The sequence below is a fragment of the Centroberyx affinis genome, unplaced genomic scaffold (assembly GCF_046629955.1).
Source record: "Centroberyx affinis isolate AG114_WGS23_722 - 3 ecotype Tasmania unplaced genomic scaffold, CSIRO-AGI_Caff_v1 ptg001416l_1, whole genome shotgun sequence".
Lineage (NCBI taxonomy): Eukaryota > Metazoa > Chordata > Actinopteri > Beryciformes > Berycidae > Centroberyx > Centroberyx affinis.
The window spans coordinates 99,360-120,000 of NW_027279894.1; the positions used below are offsets into that span (position 1 = coordinate 99,360).

Here is a 20,641-nt window from a genome sequence, read left to right on the forward strand (position 1 = left end):
AAGTGAGGAAGAGTGGGAAAAGATGAGAGAGAGAAAGAAAGAGAAAGAGAGAGAGAGACGGAGATGAAAAGAAGAGGAGGATAAAAAGTCTATAATGTCTTACTCAAATATAAGTACTGTTACTTTGCTGATATTTTATTGTAGTAGGAGTAGAAGTACTGCTGTAAAAGTAAAAAGTAGCTAATTTATAATGGACTCAGAGTAAAAAGTTACTCAGTTACTTTTTACAAAAGAGAATGTTTTTTAGATGAGATAAGCTTTTAGATAAGCTTTTTAGATCTTTTCCATGTGATTCTAAAAGGACAAACTAGTTCATATTAGATTCTAGTAATTGGAAAATTTGGAAATTACAAAATAAAGTAAGCAAAGGATCCACAGTTTGTCAATTTATGTTGATCCAGTTTCTGTTGCTTATGGAGAGTCGCCAAAATCGGTTCTCTGTAATGGATGTGATTTAAAATGTAGCGAAGTACAATACATCAGTAAAAATATTATAAGTAAGCTAAGTAAAATCACTGACTTTAAAAATACCCAAAAGAGTACAAGTACACAAAAAAAGCGAATCAATTACAGTAACGTGAGTAAATACGCCCATCTTTGGATAAGAGCTAAAGGGACAGAAATAGATGGAAAAAGACAGAGACCAGAAGCAAACAGAAGTAGAGAAGAAGAAAGCGACTGCAGAAAAACAACAGAAACCCCAAAAAGAAACAGAGAGAGAGAGAGAGAGAGAGAGAGAGAGAGACAGAGGGAGAGAGAGAGGGAGCGCAGCGGGAGGTGATGCTAAGACCGTGGCAGACTGGAGAGATTTCACCCCAGGGGAGAAACAGAAGAGGAATATTCCCACACTTACTCACACAGCGCTTTCTCTGTGAGCCAGACCGGGGTCTCAAACGGTCTCTGAGTTCATATCTAATATCTATACTTTAGCTGTATGTAAGAAAAAACACCCCTAGGTGCTCTAACAGTAGTCATCTTTACCATCTTTCCCTGTTGATCTTCTACAGAAAAAAAAACAAAAAACAAAAACCTGTAAGCATCACAAGCTAGAATCTGAGTTCACTGTTGTCTGGGATGAGAATTAAAGGAATGCACCAAGTGTTTGGGATCTTTTTGGTCCAATTGGTCAATTTACCCATTAAATAACAAGAATATAGACACCAAAATCATCCATGTGTCCCCGGTAGATCCCTGGCTCCATGCTAACTCTTTAGCATACACTATGTTAAGTGATAGTAGGCGACTAGCATTATCCAAAGTAAGAAGACAGAGGTTTTAGTGGTAAAACATTGTGGTTTTTATTATATGGCCTGTAGATTCACGAATTTTAACAATGAAATATCATCAACTTGATATAGTTGATGTAGCTGAGTTTATTTTTGGAACTATTTCAGCAACCGCATATTCATCCACTGCTCTGCAGAGGTGTGACCAAGTCAACTTTGCTCGAGTCCCAAGTCAGTCTCAAGTCTTGAGGCACAAGTCTCAAGTCAGGTCTCAAGTCTAAATGTATATTACCAAGTCAAGTCCAAGTCAAGTCCATGTCATTAATGTCAAGTCTCAAGTCTAAATGTAGAAGATGTAGTAGAGTCCAGTATCAATTGAATATCTTAAAGAAAACTAAATATCTTGGTCTTTTCAATGCAATATGGTTTTAACAGGATAAAAACTTGGTAAGAACCCATACACAAAACTACCAGATTTGGCCGCATATTATGTAAGATTACTCACCATTTAGCTTTAGAGCTGCTACAAGCTCTTATTCTGCCACTTTTCAGATAATGCTAGTCGCCTGTTATCACTCAACATAGTGAATGGTGTGAAGTGTTAGCATGGAGATCAGGAATGAATGATGTACCGGGGACACATGGACGATTTTGGTGTTCTCACCACAAACAGTCTCCCATAAACTTGGTGCATTCTTTTCTGTCACGCTCTCAGATATTGAGTTAACTGTCCCAGAATACAGGAATCCTTAAACTGAGTGATGTTCCCTTTTAACTTTTAAATGAAACTCTTTAATCTTGACTTCAAAGCTTGAGAAATTTAGCTTTGCCCTATAAGAGCCAGGATCCTGAAAAGAGTCTAAACAGGTACGAGTCCCACACCAGTAAACCTCACCAGAGAAGTTAGAGGCATTCTCTCGTGACGCAGCTGAAATGAGCCTTGTCCTGATGGGAAGAGAACGTAAAATTCACCCAAAAAGAGGAAAAAAAAAAAATAGACAAAGAGAAACAAATGTGAAGACTTCCCGAAAGTGAGGAGAGCAGGGCTGGGTGGATTCTCACGGGATGTATGGTGGTCAGTGTTACCATAGGAAACATACACACACACACACACACACACACACACTACACACGCCATACGAACCACATAGTAAATATACACAGGCCACAATGAAATGGGTCTCTTCATTCTTCCTCTTCCTTCGTCTCGGATTCAATAAGATTCACAACAGGACCAAGTGTGGCAAAATGCAATTTAAATTTTAAGTATGTAGCTAACACTCCTATTCAACTGCAACAGTAAAAACATGCTTAACTTCCCTGAATCCCAACATTACATGCAACCAATAGCAAGGAGCACTGTTTCTTCTTAAGAAAATACAGAAAACCCCCCCCATAAAAATGTCTCAGTCTGTGTGTTATAAGGACTGACTGAATAGGTGAATGAATAAAAATAAACTAAATCAATTAAACGTATTGACCCCCGTGGGAAAACTGGATCACTGTAGCAGCAAACGTAATAGGAAACAGAAGGGGGGAAAAAAGGAACATATAATGTAAGCAGAAAAAAAATAAAATAAAAATAAGCATTAAAATGAATAAAAACAACAAAGCGGTTATATAAAACAATGCTGTTGACAATTTCAACACTTTCAATAGATATTTTAAGTGGGAAGTATGGGAAAGTGTCATATATGGATTTACTTGCAGTTTGAATGAATGAATGAATGAATGGATGGATGCATGAATGAATGAATGAATGAATGCATGAATGAATGAATGAATGAATGAATGCATGAATGGATGAATGGATGAATGGATGAATGAATGAATGAATGAAAAGTTAGCTTTGTATTGCCTAGTGAATCACTATAAAAGAAGCTGAGAAGAAGATGCAAGACATTTGTATATAGAAAATCATACAATATAGCTGATACACATCAATCAAACCACCAAAATCAATTACTTTGAAAGGCAAAAGGGAAATTCAATAATGTGGACGCTTTGATAAAAACAGTGAACAGTAAAGCGGTTGTATTCATTTTTAGCATGGCTGGGAATCAAACCCCCAAAACCCTGACAAAGCATAATTGAGTTCCACTGTTTATTGGAAACTGTGTGTAAACTATCAGCCTCAATCAGCGAAGCGTTCAAGAGGTCAAAGGTGAAAAGGCCGGGGGATAATAGTCCTGAGAGAGAGCAGGAGAGTGTATGGGAGAGAGCAGCGAGTCTGAGAAAAGCAGCTTACATACCGGCCAAGTCTCACAGGAGGAAAGGCTACTGACAGAGCAGGACAGTGTACACACACACACACCTACACACACACACACATACACACTACTGCCATCAGCTGTGTTTGTTTCCTAGCATCAGCCTCGATACTCTGTGATCCCTCTGACCTCCGCGATCCCTCCATCCCCAATAAACATGAGAGGAAAAAAACTCCCAGTGTGCAGCCGCTGAGGTGTTTGAGAGATTTACGGTTTATTAGTCAAACTATCCCACTATATTGGCTGGATTTAGTGCTTTAGAGATCAGATGGACAAGTCGGGGTGTTTTTTTATCTTGCACACAAACAATATTTCAAAGCAGGGACAGGGAGTAGACCAGTGGCAGGAAGAGAAGCAGTCAAGCAAGTAAACATCGGTAGAATAAGTGTGTTGAGGCATTTCGATGTGTTACAGAAATATGCTGTACATGACATGATGTAGCTAGAACCTTGTGTTTTTAAAAGAGGGAGAGAGCCGACATAGAAGGCTTTGATATTCGAGCAAAGCATGTTGATTTTCTGTGTGCATTGCCCAGAAGAAGCCTGTAAAACATCTTGACATTCATTACCCGGAATGCTAAATCTAACAGCCACCCTTTAAGACCCTACATCTAACAATAACATTAAAAAAAAATAAAAATCCCTCACAGGGGAGTTCAAACATTCAAACAGTCAACTTCAAACACTGACAACATTTTCCAAACTTAGCCATGAAGCTCAGTGGGAGTTTTAAAGTCTTAAAGCTGTGTTCACACCACTAGCCATTGAGCTACACTGGACCACAGCTGTTTGACTGAAGACAGCAAAAGAATATGATAAATTATTTCTTAAAATGAGTCACTAGTAAACATGTCGTCCCACACGAATGATGTGTACGTTGCAGTTTTAGTTTCTTTCTCGGAGGCAGAGCTGCTCTAAAACCACAGTTTTCGCTAGCGCTACTTAGCTAACTAGCAAGCTTGATAGCCAAAGAAGGAACTCTCAAAATTCCCATTCATTTGTTCATTCAAGATCATGGCATTCATTATATTGGAGGGTCAACAAGTTAGCTAACTAGCTTACCTAGGTCAGCTACGCTAACTAGCTAACCTCTAAAACTTGATTGCATTTTTGTCAGTTAGTAGCAAAAGCGCTATAGGCTTCCGTCCAACATTTTTAGTCATAGAAACTGTGGTTCTTTGGCTACGCCCATTGAGGTTTAACTCAACCAATGAGATTATTTCTACCTCCCGGGCAGCTCTGCCTCTAAATCTCCAATATTTGAATGATGTAGTCCCACTCACAGCCAATCAGTAACAAATATGCCGCCTTGGTTTGACCTGTAATTGTAGTGACTCCCCCTGCACCAGTGGTGAGGCGCATAATTTCCCCAAGTTTCACCAAAATCCAATTTGTGGTGTCTGAAATGTGCACATGACAGACGGACGGACACAATGTTATTGTGGGGGACAAAAATTCCAGATGTATTTGACTGTTTTGTCTTTATCCTCAACGTCAAACAGAAATCTCTCACCATGACTTTTGCCCCTTTGTACCGTAAGTGACAACACAGATTGCGGAGAAAAATTCTCATCCACTTTCCCCATCCAAATTTTCCCAACTGACACAGGACAAGTCAAACCACTGAACCTCCTGCAACCAAGCACAAAATGTCCAAATCAATCAAGATACATGATTTCATGCTTTAAAGGCCACAGTCAGCGTCTAGTCTCTCCATCATCTCTCTCCATAACGTAGGTTTGGGTCCTGACCCCGTCCCTCTTAAAGGATAAGTTTGTCAATTTTGGACATATATGGAATTAGTCTCTTGCATACCTGTAGTACTTTGACCTGCAGAGAATATTGACTCCCGAATCAGCTGTCGGTTGAAACGGCAAGCTTCGTTGCTCCGTTGCCAATGTGGTACTACATGTAGCCTATGTAAGAGACAAACTATATATCCATCCAAAATTGCGGAACTTATCCTTTAAAGGAACTGGACTTGGACTTTTGGATCCGCAGTGCAGTTGTTTAGTTTCTGAACACTGTCTGGAGTAATTTTATGGTCATCAACTCTAAAGAACCAGTTCTTGGCCATTTCTGTTGTTTTGGAGAAAGCGATACGGAGGAGTGCTAGCTAACTTGCTGTGTGTTAAATGGACATACAAACTACACCAGTGTTTTGACTGACATGAGGGTGAGTAGATAATGACAAATCTGCATTTTGATGCAAACTGTTCCTGATGCAAACAGCATCATAGCCATCCTCCTACCTCTGGGGATGCTGATCTTGAAGTCCAGGTCCCTCTCTTCCAGGTGGTAGAAGGCTACTTCCTGGAGCCTGGCTCGCTCCAGCTCTGACAGGCTCTGGATGGGCACCGGCTGCAACCGCACGCTCTGACCCAACATGGTCGCCCACGTGTGGTCCCCCTGCCGAGAGAAGAGAGGCGTCAGTGAGAGGAGGGCTGGATGGAATGAGAGGAAGATGGAGGAATGAATGGGCGACACATGTACCTACACAATCTGACACAGATGGATGGATTCGAAAAGAAGGATGGATGAAAAGAAAGCAGAATGATAGATGTGTTGATATGCAAAGAGCTGTACAATTATGGGGTCAGATTTGTCTAAAAAATAAATAAATGCACAAAACAAGTTTATTTGTAGAATTGTTTGACATTTATTCAAGTTGGGTAGCATTTGTTTGTGGACAGGAAAATACATTTGTGATCATCCTTGTTTATTTACGAGTCATGATAAACATTTATGATACTTGTTTTGTGCATTTATTTGTTTTTTAGACAAACCTGCCCCCATACATGATTGCACAGATGGACGGGTGAGAAAATAGCTATAACAACTTTTTTTAAATACAAATGGTGGTGATTTTTTATTATTTATTATTTTATTAAGTTATTAAGTTATTAATTTATATTTTTTCCTTTTGTTTTGGTTGATATATGTAGGGGTGTTAAGATGAGGGAGTTAAAAGAAAAGCAACTCTGAATTGAATTGTATTAGTACTGTTTTCATCATTAAAGAGATTTGACCAAAACAAAATTGGTTGGTCAAAAGAGAAAATCCAACTCATTAATCACAATCAAAGGTTTCTCCACTGATCGAGAGAAAGACTTCAAACCAATTTGCTGCAGCCTCCAACCATTAAACCAAAAACCCAAACCTGAAAGACCGTACTGTAATTCCATAGATTCAGTATCATGTGAATCTCCGCTGGCTGCAATCAACGGACATTATCAACCGACCATCAAGTTCTTGAGGTAAAAAAAAAACGACTTACACTACTTACAGTGACTCACATGTACTCAACTCTCTCTCCCTCTCTTTCCCTCGCTCTCTCATTCTCCACCAACCCAGCACCCTGTTGGCCACGCCCACAGCAGATGGTATACACCGAAAAAAGCTAATTTCAGGCGGATAGGGGGATTTAGGCATAAACACACAGACTAATAATGCATAATAGATATGCTGTTTATTTATTGTTATTTTAATGTCAAATAAGTTACATATTGCAGCTTTTAAAAAAAGAGCTGTTTTTTTGTGTTATGTGATATTCTGGGAAATGTTGGGCAATGTTCTCAGCAACAGGCAACAAAGGGAGACATGGGGTCAAAATATTGGAAATCGTTTCCTGACAACAAGATGATAAGAATGTCTTTCCTAAGAATCGTCAGTGCAGCCATATCTGTACCTGTTTCATCATTTTCTTGTTTGGCTGAAACCAAAAGGCAGACTGAGATTCTAGCTGCTTCATTCTAAACTCCCTTCTTCTCTCTTCTTATTCACGCCGTACAAAAAAAGTCACATGTGAAGGTACATGAGAAATCACAGGTTTGGTTTTCAGTTGTTTTTCACATGTTGCATTCTGACATCACATGTGACAGTTTTTACTTTAGACATGAAGATTTAATTTTACAGGTTTAAAGTGGGTGTTTTTTTCATGCTATCACCTGCCACTACACTAAAATATATGTTTTGCATGTGAAATCTCATGAATCTCATCGATATCTCCCAATTTGGAATGAAGTTACACTTGTTCTTAATTGTTTTTATCAATCTATATTTCTTCAAAATGTTGCCTGTGCATTTTGCCTTCAGACGCTATTCATATTGTTGTGTTTTGGGTGAATGTGAGTTCAGGCATCCTGGAAGATTTAAATTTAAAAAGCCACACGGTCCGTTTGGGTCCGACAGCACAGTCTCAGACATGGGGTCAGAAGTATAGGGAATAGATTGTAAACGACATTTATTGTACACACACACACACACACACACACACACACACACACACACACACGCTTCCATGCTCCAGTGCTTATCACGGGGCTCTGGGAACTTGTGTAATCCATTTATCACCGACAGAAACGCTGCCATGCAAAACACAGACAAATAAACAAGGCAAGTGCTATTGTTAGTGCATTAAAAATTAAAACATCTTCCAACATTCCCCAGTAGCTGAGTGGACTGTTGGAAACTGTGTTAAGCCTCTGTGTCCAGCAGGTATGTTTTTTTTTTTTTTTTTTTTTTTGCGGTCTGAAACATTTGCTTAGGGGAAGTGCTGCTTGAAAAGTCATTTAAAATCAAGTGCGCTTTTGGTAAAAGTTGAAATATGTTGAACTTGGCGCCCTTCACATCGAAACATCCTGAGCTTTCATTGCTGTCAGGAACAAACAACATATCGTCCACATTCTTCCTCAGCAATCCAGTTTCAGACAGATAAACTTTAGAAACCAGAGAAGATAAGTCAAACTTCATCAGGTCGCTTGACTGAAAGCTTAGCTTCCAAATTAAAGGGGAACACCACTAATTTAAGTGTGCAGACTCTGGTTTCTTTAGACTGTTATGATCCAGCACCTTCACAACATGATCAAGTAGGGTGAGCAGCAGTTTTCTCTTGATCGTATAAACTATGAAAGGATAGAAATGTTTTAAACAACCGTAGAACCACACTTCTGTAGGTTATGTAACGACAAAGATATACATCCCTGCTGCTGGTTCTATCCTCAAAAAGCCAACTTTAAAGGAATTTAGAGGAAACGGCCTTCTTTTCAGATTGACAGCCAATGCAGTTTTGAATGTTTATGGCAGGTTTTGAAAGGGTTTCACGGTTCTCCTGCATTTCTAAATTTGATAATGTGAACAGCCACTGATGCGTATTTGAACACTTTGAACATTTTGCATATATATTCTCGCACTGGACTGTACATTTGTCGATCTCTAAACTGCAAACATCTGTAAATCTCTTAGGAATCAAAAATAGCCGCAATTTTTTCAAGTCAACAGGAGTTCTTTATTGTTATATTGTTAAATCCAATATGTCCAATTTGCTTATTATCTGCAATTTGTTCTATTTATTGTATTATGTTCAATTTGTTCTTTTTGTTGTATTATCTTCAGTATGTTCTGTTTGCAATGATCTGGTTTCTCCATGGAGATGAGTAGAGTTTTTTTGAGGTTATAGCAGCCATACGTAACGTCACTCCGAGGCTTAAAATGGACCCGTAATGTCTTCCATTAGTCGGAGGGCATTCACCCACATATCACATGCTGTGTGTTATGATTACTGGTTGAAAGCCAGGTAGATTAAGTCCACTGTAAACACAATGGGAAGAGGGAGAACGGCGAATGGACTGAATAATGAATAACAGGAGAGAGAAGGAGGGAAGGAGTATAACAGAATAAGAGAGAGCGAGAGAGAGAGAGAGAGAGAGAGCTTGCATTAAGAGAGAAAAAAAGAAAACAAAGTGAAGAGAAAATAGAATGGGAGACAGGATGAAAGAGTAAGGGAGTGAAGGCAGGTTATCAGGTTAACAAGAATCAGACAAACACCAAACACACTGCAGATCTGGGGTCCATTTTCACGACCTGTTCACCCTATCAGACAGGAATGTGTGTTGGTGTGTGTGTGTGTGTGTGTATGATGAAAGCAGTACATACACACATTGAGTAACCATGAAGATTAAGCCTGAGGAATGTGGCACAACAGCCTCTAAATCAATCAGCTGCTAAATCCACACAACAAACGGGCTTCACCTCATCAGAAGGGGAAACCATTCAAAATGTTGCATTATTGCCATCAAGGTGGTAAAGGTGCATCAAGAGGTAGTAGTACTAGTTTTAGATATCTGGTTCCCGGCTCTGGCACTGAGTCCTGACTGGAATGTCCTGGACTATAAGAACGACATGTAGGAATTCTTCTGTTCCCCTATATGGTTTTGATGCACACAGAAAAAACTGAAACATTGGAGAAGGGCAATTTGGTCAGATTGGAGTAAATGTTTCCCAGAGGCAGAGCTGCTCTGGAGGCAGAAATAATCTCATTGGTTGAGTTAAAAGGGGCGGAGCCAAATAACTAGAGTTTCTCTACTGTTAGACTGAATCCCAGTGAAAAAGACAAGAGATACGAGAGGAGGAAGCTAATATTATGAAGCCTAGCGCTCTGCTGCTAACCGAAAAAATACAATCTATCCATACTAAGTTATCTAGGTTAGCTAGTTAGCTAGCTGAGCTTCAAGTTCAGACTAGCCATACTACCCTATAGCTAGCTAGGTAAGCTAGTTAGCTAGCTGCTGACCTTCAACATCATGATGCCATGGTCATGAATGAAAGAAAAAAAGAAGTCATTGCCAATTATATATATTATTTTTTGACTTTGCTATTCAAGTTCTCCAGTTAGCTCCAAAACCTGTTTTTTGGCTCGATTACAAAACGTATATGTACATATTTATGAAAAAGAATGAAATGCTTCTTGGTTGAACTCTTTCCATCATCCATGTTCCTGTGTGTGTGTGTGTGTGTGTGTGTGTCAAACCTCTCAGAAGTGTTTATTACACTTTTGTCCTTATAACGTTCGTAATTGGATACTGCCAGACTAAACATACTACATGTGCCATACAGTTACATGTTGTCTGTAGTGTGTACAGTGTGAGCAGCATCCCATTCTGAACCCTAAAGCCCTACTGGGGTATCACTGACCCTGAATGTTTATTTTGTTACATTTAATACTGGTGTGTGTGTGTGTGTGTATACACGCTGCTATACAATTACTCTATTGTACCCAATCAGCCTCGAGCCTGAACCCTCCCTGTGAAAGCAACCTGACCCAAACTTACTGTAACCTTTCATAGTTATTTACAATGTCTGCCTTGCTCTGTATGCTGTCTCGCCTGTGTGTGTGTGTGTGTGTGTGTGCGACCTCCTCCTGCCTCCTGCCTCCTCTGTACGGTGGAGCGGCCTCAGCCCACACAGCACAAGCCTGATTGCAGAAAATTGCTTTGGCCTTTATGCTAAACGTAACATTACAAATAAGAGTGTGGCAAAAAAAAATTGGATGGAAATCGCCCACCGAGGTTTGCGGGGCTCCGTCTGCCTTTTCTAAAACAGGTTACATACATCGTCCCACAATGACATGGTTCAGGGAAAAATAAACTATGGCATTGTCTGAAATGCAAAGGGTAAGAAGTGACATTTAGGATAGGTGTCGTGACTCACGGTCGGCCTATTTTAGAGGATGTAAGAGTAAGTAAAAAAAAGTAAGTAAAACATTTTTCTGTCCGCCCGTCTCTTTTTGACAGATTTACGTGTTTGTGTTCGTCAGAAAATGAAATAGTTCAGCACAGATTCAGTGTTTATCTGTGAGTCATTCCACAGCAAATTATAAAGTGTGCTTTCATGGGAAAATGTCAAGAAGTTAGTAAAAGTGACACACACACACACACACACAGAGACTCACACACATACAAACACTACAAGTGATGGGACACACCCTCAGTCTTTAAGTTCATTTCCCCTAAAGTATATGGAACCATTTCCTGTTCTGGCCTTATCACTCCACCCGGCTGACCAATCACAGCCAGGGGTCGGAGGTGCACAGAGTTCAAAGGTCATGACCTCTGATTCTGATTCTGATTTCACGGCCAAAACAGAACTGGGACCTGACCGATCAAAAATGCGTCACGTCCGTTATTGTAAGGCATGAGATTAATATCTCCCGTGTGAGGTAGATTAAAAGGTGTGTATCACTGTGTGTGTGTGTGTGTGTGTGTGTGTGTGTTCCCACCACCCTGACTAGTCAAATGATACGCTGTGATTTGTTCAGTCTTTCAGTTCTTCCCAGAGGTTTAGCATGGGTCAATCCAGATGCAAGTGTTGCCTAAATTGGATTTACTCTGCTTGTGTGTGTGTGTGTGTGTGTGTGTGTGTGTGTGTGTGTGAGTGTGTGTGTGTGAACGAAATCCAGTGTTGTTTGGCTCCATTTTTGCTTCCTCTCTTTTCATGTAGTTAGTTTAGTTGAAAAAAAAATACATTTCATCAGTGAATCAAAGTTGCAATGATTTTGCTGCGATGGACTGTGTCTCCCTGCCTTCCTCCCAGTGCATGCTGGGATAGTTTACGGTTCGATTTCCAGCTACAATTTCACTTCCTGACCAATTATATGAAGGACTATGTTGGGGTCTGTCTGTCTGTCTCTCTCTCTCTCTCTTCTTCTCTTTCTCTCTTCCTCTCCCTCCCTCCATCCACAGTTTGAGGATAGTTTACACTGTAGATGTCGTTTCTTTCTCTCTGTCTCTTTCTCCCCATCCCTCCATCGACAGCTCCAGGCCAGTTTAAAGACATGTTGTCATTTATGAGCTGCTGTCTTATGAATCTCTCTCTCTCTCTCTCTCTCTCTCTCTCTCTTTTTTTTTTTTTTTTTTTTCTTTCTGGTGGGCTCCAGTCAATACCAGGAACCAGGAAGTAAGACAATTCAAACCACATGAGAGACAAACCACACAGGAAGATAGGGGAAAGGACAATACAATAAACCAAAACATGGGTTCAACCAAACACAAGTCTGCATGCGCACACACACACACACACACACAACACACACACACACACACACACACACACACACACACACACACTCACCTTATTGCATTTAAGTCTGCAAGCTATAGTGCAATACTATCCAAATTGACTTCTCAATTATACTGAAACCACAACCACAGAAGAAGACACTCCAGGGTGAGGCGATGCCTCATTTTACCATGAAAAAATATAAATTCATACTCAACAATGGAACGAGCTTTTCAAGCTTTTTCAAAAACTCTATTGAGCTTGTTGTCTTTTCATCGGAGGAAAGCCTGCAGTCCCTTTTCCTCAGCTGGTGATGTTATCAGCTGTTTCCACAGTCGGAGCACAGACTGCTGAACAATACAAATCAACCACAACTGCCAGCAGAAGAATATATGAATGAATATATATGAATTACTTTCAATTAGAAGTCAATGCACACACAAAACCTCAATGCAGTACAACTTCTATATGGTAGGCTAAAATGTATGGATGTAGAGTGACACTGTATCACTTTCCCCTTGCACTAAATGTGAAAAGTTTTGTTGCCATGTATGTAGCCTACTTACGTTGCTGCACTAATGCCACTACAACAAATTCCTATATTATTGTACTTGGAAAATAAAGTGATTCTGGTTTTGAATTTGACAAAAAAAAAAAAGTAGGCTATTTGTATTTAACAGAACAGCTGAATGCATTTCCAAACGTTGCAGTCTCAATAGAATAAAATACATAGTTAACTTCTGTGCTGTTTTTGACCGGGAGCTGATCATTTCACCACCGCACATCTGACTGATTTTGTGTTTAGATGCTAGCTTGTTAGCTAGCTAACCATAGTATGGTCAGTTACTTGACACATTGGCACACTAGCTAACATATCTATTAGAAGCTAGTGTTGGTCATGGCTAGTAGTCACATAAACATTGTCTGCTTTGCTAAATTAGCCTGCTGGCTAGGTAGCTAGCTAACAAGAACCAAAAACAAAGAGTTTAAGTTCAGGTTAACTGTGCTGACTCTTCTCAAGAGTAGAGACTAGGGCTAAAGACAGACAGTTTCCTCTCCTAAATTTGGAGAAATATATCAACCAGGCTATTTTGTAGCCTGGTTGATATATTTAGTCATTATTGTGCACAGCTAATTCTCCAATGGAGCTTCATAATAGCGCTAGGTGGTTGCTAGGAGATTTGTGATGCACCTGCAAACCCTAAATAAAGCAGTACTGCATTGAAGCTTTGAGGGAATGACTCCTATTAATTTAACATACGTCATTTGGAGGACGCCTATGTGCCTCACAGTGGTATAGCGGGAATTGTACCCCAAACCCTGGGAGTTTTAGTGGGACCATACTCTAGCTGCAAGACCACAGTTTAACATACAGTTTCAGCATTGCCAGTTCTTCACTAATCCAGTGAGTTTGTTGTCATCCTGTCAGGAAAATGAGGTAAAAACGAGGTCTTGAGAAGGACAACATCACACAAAAGCCTGAGACGTTTGATCTCGGTGATTGATCAGGGTGAATACCATTAGCTGAATTGGTGCAAGATGCGGTACCATGGTAATGTTGCTGCAGAGGGAGTTCAGGGCTGCAGATCAAACAGGAGACAGGGACGTTTGCAGAAATAATTGAAAGAGGGGACATATCGTACAAAGCGGCACCTGGTTAAACTGTGTGTGTGTGTGTGTGTGTGTGTGCTGCCTTGACCCTTAATTGCACTCCTTACTGTTGGCTGCCAATTAAGGAATTTAAGTTTACCCTCTACTGCAGATAAGAGCGTTAGCTGAATGCCTAAAATGTAACGTAATGTATGTTTGTGTGTGTCTACATGTATTTGCGTGTGTGTGTGTGTGTGTGTGTGTGTGTGTGTGTGTGTGTGTGTGTGAGAGAGAGAGAGAGTGAGATTGTATGTGTGTGTTTACATGTGGTATGTGTGTTTTTGTGCCCCTTGCCTGATGAAGTGATATGGATACTTATGAAGAAATGCCCTGATAGCTAACAGATGCCTCTCTCTCTGTCTCACTCACTCTCTCTCCTCACCTCTCAGTCTGTCTCTCTCTCTCTCTTCCCACCTCTCAGTCTCTCTCTCTCTCTCTCTCTCTCCCCCCACCTCTCAGTCTGTCTCTCTTTCCACCTCTGTCTCTCTCTCTCTCTCCCTCTCAGTCTGTCTCTCTCCCCCTCCCTCTTTCCACCTCTGTCTCTCTCTCTCTCTCCCCACCTCTCAGTCTGTCTCTCTCCCTCTCTCTCTCTCTCTCTTCCCACCTCTCAGTCTCTCTCTCTCTCTCTCTCTCTCCCCCCACCTCTCAGTCTGTCTCTCTTTCCACCTCTGTCTCTCTCTCTCTCTGTCCCTCTCAGTCTGTCTCTCTCCCCCTCCCTCTTTCCACCTCTGTCTCTCTCTCTCTCTCTTCCCACCTCTCAGTCTCTCTCTCTCTCTCTCCCCACCTCTCAGTCTGTCTCTCTTTCCACCTCTGTCTCTCTCTCTCTCTCTCTCTCCCTCTCAGTCTGTCTCTCTCCCTCTCCCTCTTTCCACCTCTGTCTGTCTCTCTCTCTCTCTCCCCACCTCTCAGTCTGTCTCTCTCCCACTCTCTCTCACTCCACCTTAACCTTAATTAGTCTTCCTCCCTCCTCCCCTCCCCTCCCTCTTTCTATTTCTCTCCCCCTCTCTCTTCGCCTCTCTATTGGTCTGCAGTACATGTGAATGTTTATACGCAGTCTCCCATGGGTGCTCCTGTTCCTGCCTCCGCGCGCTTTTCATCATTAACCTAAGCCTTTCATCCTGCCCCCGGTTTCTCCCCAAAACACTGCAAACGAGACAGAGATTAATGCTTCTGCTTGTTCTCATTAATCAGAGGCAGAGCTGTTGTTTCTACTCAGATTTTCCCCGGATTAACAGACATTTTAATTGTTGCGGTCACTGATTATCGTAATAACAGTGATACTTTTTCATCCTTGTAGGGAAATGTTTTTTTTTTGTTGCTTTCCTGCTCGGGGGAACACCCGCGTTGTTGCGATGTTATGAAAGAATGAATGAATGAATGTTGTGAATGATATTTGTCGACGTTTGCTAGCTAGTTAGCATAGAATGTTAGCAACTGTTAGTGCAACTTTACAGTTTAACTTTATATGTTTAACCATTTTCCACACAGGTGTTTCGGTAGATTAAAGGTCTGAAAATTGTCTGAAAACTGAACTTAAGTGCATTTTGAAGATAATAAACATGTTAAAAGTAATGCTGTATAGCGATACTTTTGTATGTCGCCATGGTGACGTCAGAAACCTTGGAGATGAGGAGTCTTGTCCTACTTGAAATTCCTCAAATGTCGTTCCATTGCATTTTTCCTAGTAGGAAATCAGAAACGCAGCATTAAACCTGGGTTATCCGGTTTAATGACAGTGTCCCAGCTCACTCCGCCCTGCCCTAAAGGTAGTGCCCTGCTTCCTTGGTGTGGGACAACATGTTTACTGTAGGCTTGCTTCCAACTGAAAATAAACCCCTGAGTGTGATCAACTGTGTCCTGCATCTCCCCAGCTCTTTATTTCTCCCCTCTGTCCTGAGGAGAAATACCTAAAACCAGCCTGGTCTCATGAAATTCATTGAAATAAGTCTAATATCTTATTTAACATGCTTTGTGCATCTGCCTTCAACTCTGACGGTGAAGTTCAATTCCCAACAAAAAAGTTTTCTCCTTTGAGTGAAATTTTCATTTTCGGTGAAGGTTTTCATTACATCATGTTGTGTGGCCAACCTTTGTTCAAACCGAGGAGGTTCTATATTAACAAACCCACAGAACTTCATTTTAAATTCTAGTCAAGATCCCAAGGTTTCCAAAGAAAGAAAATATGTCATTCTGAATTATAGGGAATTGTGTATAAAATGATGCACAAGACATCTAGATTTTTTCCATTTGATGTAATGGTGCAGCCATAAAAAGTGGCTTCTTGGGTTTGAATACTTCACTCAATGAAGCGTTGGAAAGAGCAGATAGTGAATATGGATGTGACATTATTGTACAGTATGGAAAACATGTTTTTTCTAAGTTTAAAGCTACTTAAGAGGAAATTTAAGGGGGAAAGTCAGGGTGTGAGGGGTAAGCCCAACCTTAACTTAAGTTGTTTTACTTATTTTACACGTTAGCTAACCTTTTCACATGACGAACACGTGGAAATGGCGTGTCCAATTAGTGCTTTTGTCTCATAATCCTGTCATGGTGGAGGAGTGTCATCATTCATGTCAACAAGTTCGTGTTCGTTTCACAAAACGATGTGAGACTGGACTGGCTGCTCTCATTAGGACGCTCACAAGAAAACTAGCATGTATTAGTATGCAAAGTTACTTATACAGACACATAGAAAGAACACACACACACACACACACACAGAGAAACACACACATAAACAGACAGACACCACTAATAGGCCCCTTGGCAGTGCTAAAGACCAAAGGCTCAGCCACAGAAGCAGTTCTTGCGTCGACACAGCAACTCTATTGTGTCAGGGCTGACTAAGTTGGCATGTAACCACACACACACACACACACACACATACACACACAGTTTTAGGGGATCACACAGGCTCTGGGCTGTCTGGCAATCACTGTTGGGTTAGTTGATGAATACTAATAGAACTGGATTAGTGGGAGGCTGCCAAAACCTTGTTTACGCCTTGGTGTGTGTGTGTGTGTGTGTGTGTGTGTGTGTGCTTGTGCCTGTGCATGCATTTCAGTGTTTATGTCCCACTGATGAAAACATTGACATTCAAAACAGAACATGCAGAACAGCAAGAAAGGAAGAGAATTTGACAAAGCCTCATCACAAATGATCTTAAATCTTAAGCCTTAAACAGCACAAATTGTCTTATCTGTGAATACACACTTAACGATTGTTTTTACACAGGAAGCGCCATAGATGTGCTAAAAGACCATTTGTATTACTGTGAAATTAAATTATACTTGACATAATTCTGTGTGTGTTGAGATTGAACATAACTGATGCCATTTTAAAGAGTCTAAGATTCTTGTTTTCTTTTTTTTGGAAGGCCTAACCTCATTTTGGGGGAATGAAACCTTGTTAATCATCTTAAAAGAACTAAATTATTGCTCTCTCCAAAGTTGTGTACTGTGTGCCAGAGGTTCAGGCATTAAGAAGGCATTAAATCAGCTGTTTAAGAGTGTTATGAAAGACTTATTAGCCAGGAGTGTATAAAAAATTTTTTTGGGAAAACTGGACAGATTCTAAGACAAACAAAAGTCTGATATTTCTTGATTTCTTGAGGAGAGTTTTACTTTAAAATTGAGATTCAGCTTAATTCAGGTCTCACTTCAATATCCTCTGCTACACACACACACACACACACACACGTTGACCTAAAAGGGTTTATATAGCGTTAAACAAGGTCTGACAGCAGTGTGTGATAAGAACCGCTTAGCCATCCACCGTACAGCCCTGCAGCAAATCACTCACACACACTCTGCTTCAGCCATGGTAGTAACTTTAACATGTTATGCACACACACACACACACACACACACACACACACACACACAGAGACACACACACTGAATTCCTCATCCATCAACTCTGTGACACAGTAGGGGACAGATGATGCCGGAAGGCTGTAAGCATGAGGGTCACACAGCACAGAGTTATTGTCTAGTGCACTTGTGACTGTCACACACACACACACACACACACACACACACACACACACACACACAGAGCCACAGTCTGTACCTGTAAGCGGGGTGCGACTTGTCGATGAATTAAAATCCACTCGGTTCAGCAGCTTCCTCGGTCACAAACGCATTTCAGCACTGAGCCGAATGAAAGGACGACCGGCAGTGAGTTGAGGTGAAGGTAGCAAGTGAGCGAGCGAGGTAGAGAGAGAGAGAGAGAGAGACAGAGAGAGAGAGAGAGAGAGGGTTGAGGAGGGTTAAGAAAGAAGAGGGAGCAAGTTAGATTAAGGTAGAGAGAGAGAGAGGAGAGAGCAAGTTAAGACTGATTTGGCAAGGGAGTGAGAGGAGTCAAGGAGGTAGAGAGAGAGAGGGAGAGAGAGAAGTGAAGAGGTAGATAGAGGCAGGAGAGAGAGAGAGAGAGAGAGAGATCTGTCTCCACCATGTGTCTCTAGCTCAGTTTTCCAGAGAGTAAAGCAGCAGCTCCGCTTATTGAGTAGACTAGACAGGAGCTGGGTAACATAAACACTGGAGAGAGAGAGGGGGAGGAGAGAAAAGAGAGGGAGGGAGGGAGGGGAGTGGGATAGGAGGAGGAAACAGAGAAAGGAGGGAGGAGGAAAGGAAGGAAGGGAAGTGAGGGAGAGGGAGAAAGGGAGGAGGGAGAAAGTGAGAGCGAGAGGATGAGGGAGACAAGGAGGGAGAGGAGTGAAAGAGGTAGGGAGGAAGAAAGGGAGGTGGGAAGGGAGACAAGGAGGTAGGGAAGGAGAGAAGGTGGTAGGGAGGGAGAGAAGGAGGAGAGCAGGAGGTAAGGGAGAAGAAAAGGAAGTGTGGAGGGAAAGAATGAGGCAGGGAAGGAAAGAAGAAGGTAGGGAAGGAGAGAAGGAGGCAAGGTGGAAGGGAGGAAGACAAGGAGGTAGGGAAGGAGAGAAGGAGGCAAGGTGGAAGGGAGGAAGACAAGGAGGTAGGGAAGGCGAGAAGGAGGCAAGGTGGAAGGGAGGAAGACAAGGAGGTAGGGAAGGAGAGAAGGAGGCAAGGTGGAAGGGAGGAAGACAAGGAGGTAGGGAAGGAGAGAAGGAGCTAGGGAGGGAGAGAAGAAGCTAGGGAGGAAGAAAAGGAGGTAAGGAGGGAAAGAAGGAGGTAGGAAGGAAAGAAGGAGGCAGGGAAGGAGAGAAGGTGGTAGAGAAGGAAGCAGGGAGGTCAACAAGAAGGTTTTTTTTTATTATTTTATCATAAATGTTATGATTATCTGCTTTTATGTTGTATTGCATTTTATGCATGAATTGTGCTATATAAATAAAGTTCATTATTATTATTATTATTATTATTATTATTATTATTATAGGGAAGGAGGGAATGAGCTAGTGGGGGAGAAAGGGAGAAAGAGAGGGAGAGAAGGAGGTAGTGAAATGTGACAAAGAGGTAGGGAGGAGAGAAGGAGCTTGAGAAGGAGGTAGGGAAGGAGAGAAGGAGGCAGAGAGGGAGGGAATCTGAGGAGAGGAGGATTAAAACGAACGGGATAAACGCTCTATAAAAAGGACAGGAGAGTGGCACTGAGAAAAAAGGAGGGAAGAGAGCCAAAGAGAGGAAACAGAGGAGGGAGAGAAAGAAAAAAAAATAGTATGAGGAAGAGGAGAGAGGGATGAGGAAGAAGAGGAGGAGGGGGAGGAGGAGGAAGAGAAGGGTTAAGTCCATAAGCTAAACTCTGTCTTGGCTCGTTTTAATGAATGTTTCTCTCTCTGCTTGTCTCTCCTCCGCTCTTCCTCTCTCCCTCCCTCTCTCTCTCTCTCTCTCAGGCTTGCATTAAGCCCATTAAGTGTGTTTTTTCTCTCCCTTCTTTTCTCCTCTTCCCTCGCTCTTTCGCTCCTCCTCCTCCTCTGTCCTCCCCTCCTCACACCTCACACACAATTTTAGCTATAAATGGCTATAAATGATATTACTATAGAGATACTATAATAAATGAGTTACATAAACACAGAAATACAGAAATACTGATAGTCAGTGGCCAGTGGAGGTTCTGAATACACAGCAACACACACACACACACACACACACACACACACACACACACACACACACACACAGGAGGGGATGGGATTCATTGCTCAAGGACCCTTCAGCAGGCCGGCTGCGGGCCAACATGAGGACTTGAACCCAGATCCTCCTCTACTACCAGGGCTGTGCAAAGAAATCGATACAGCTGAGTATTGCAATATTTTTTTCCATGATACTGCATCGATTTTCCAGCCCCTCGTATCGATACATCAAAAAAAATGATTCATGTTTTAAAATGTCCTTAAATTTCCCTCAAATTCCTTTGAATTAAATGGTTTTGACTCAATTTGTCCGCTGAGTTATCAATATAATGTGATGTACATATTAGACTACCCAGGTGGTACACAGCAAGTTGTATTTTCAGCTCTATTTTTTAATTTTCAGTAAATTATGTATCATATCGCAATGTATCATGATACGTATCGTATTGTGAGGTCCTTGCCAATAACCAGCCTTACTCACTATGTAACACTGATGCCCAAATTATCCACAGGATTCCTCATCTGGAAGCCTGGATCTCTCTCACATCCAGTTCTATTGGGGAAACAGATACTTCCACATTTAAAACGTTGCTATTTTAGGGGATTCATGTGATAAAT

At 41.3% G+C, this 20,641-nt stretch overlaps 1 protein-coding gene across 1 annotated transcript in view; it reads right to left on the reverse strand.

Annotated features, from left to right (window-relative positions):
• arhgap36 (Rho GTPase activating protein 36) overlaps window positions 1-20,641 on the reverse strand; it is an 88,546-nt gene that overhangs the window by 36,366 nt on the left and 31,539 nt on the right. The window contains exon 2 of the mRNA XM_071526503.1: window positions 5,748-5,904. Within this exon, the coding sequence (XP_071382604.1) occupies window positions 5,748-5,904 (157 nt within the window). The remainder of the gene's footprint in view (window positions 1-5,747; window positions 5,905-20,641) is intronic.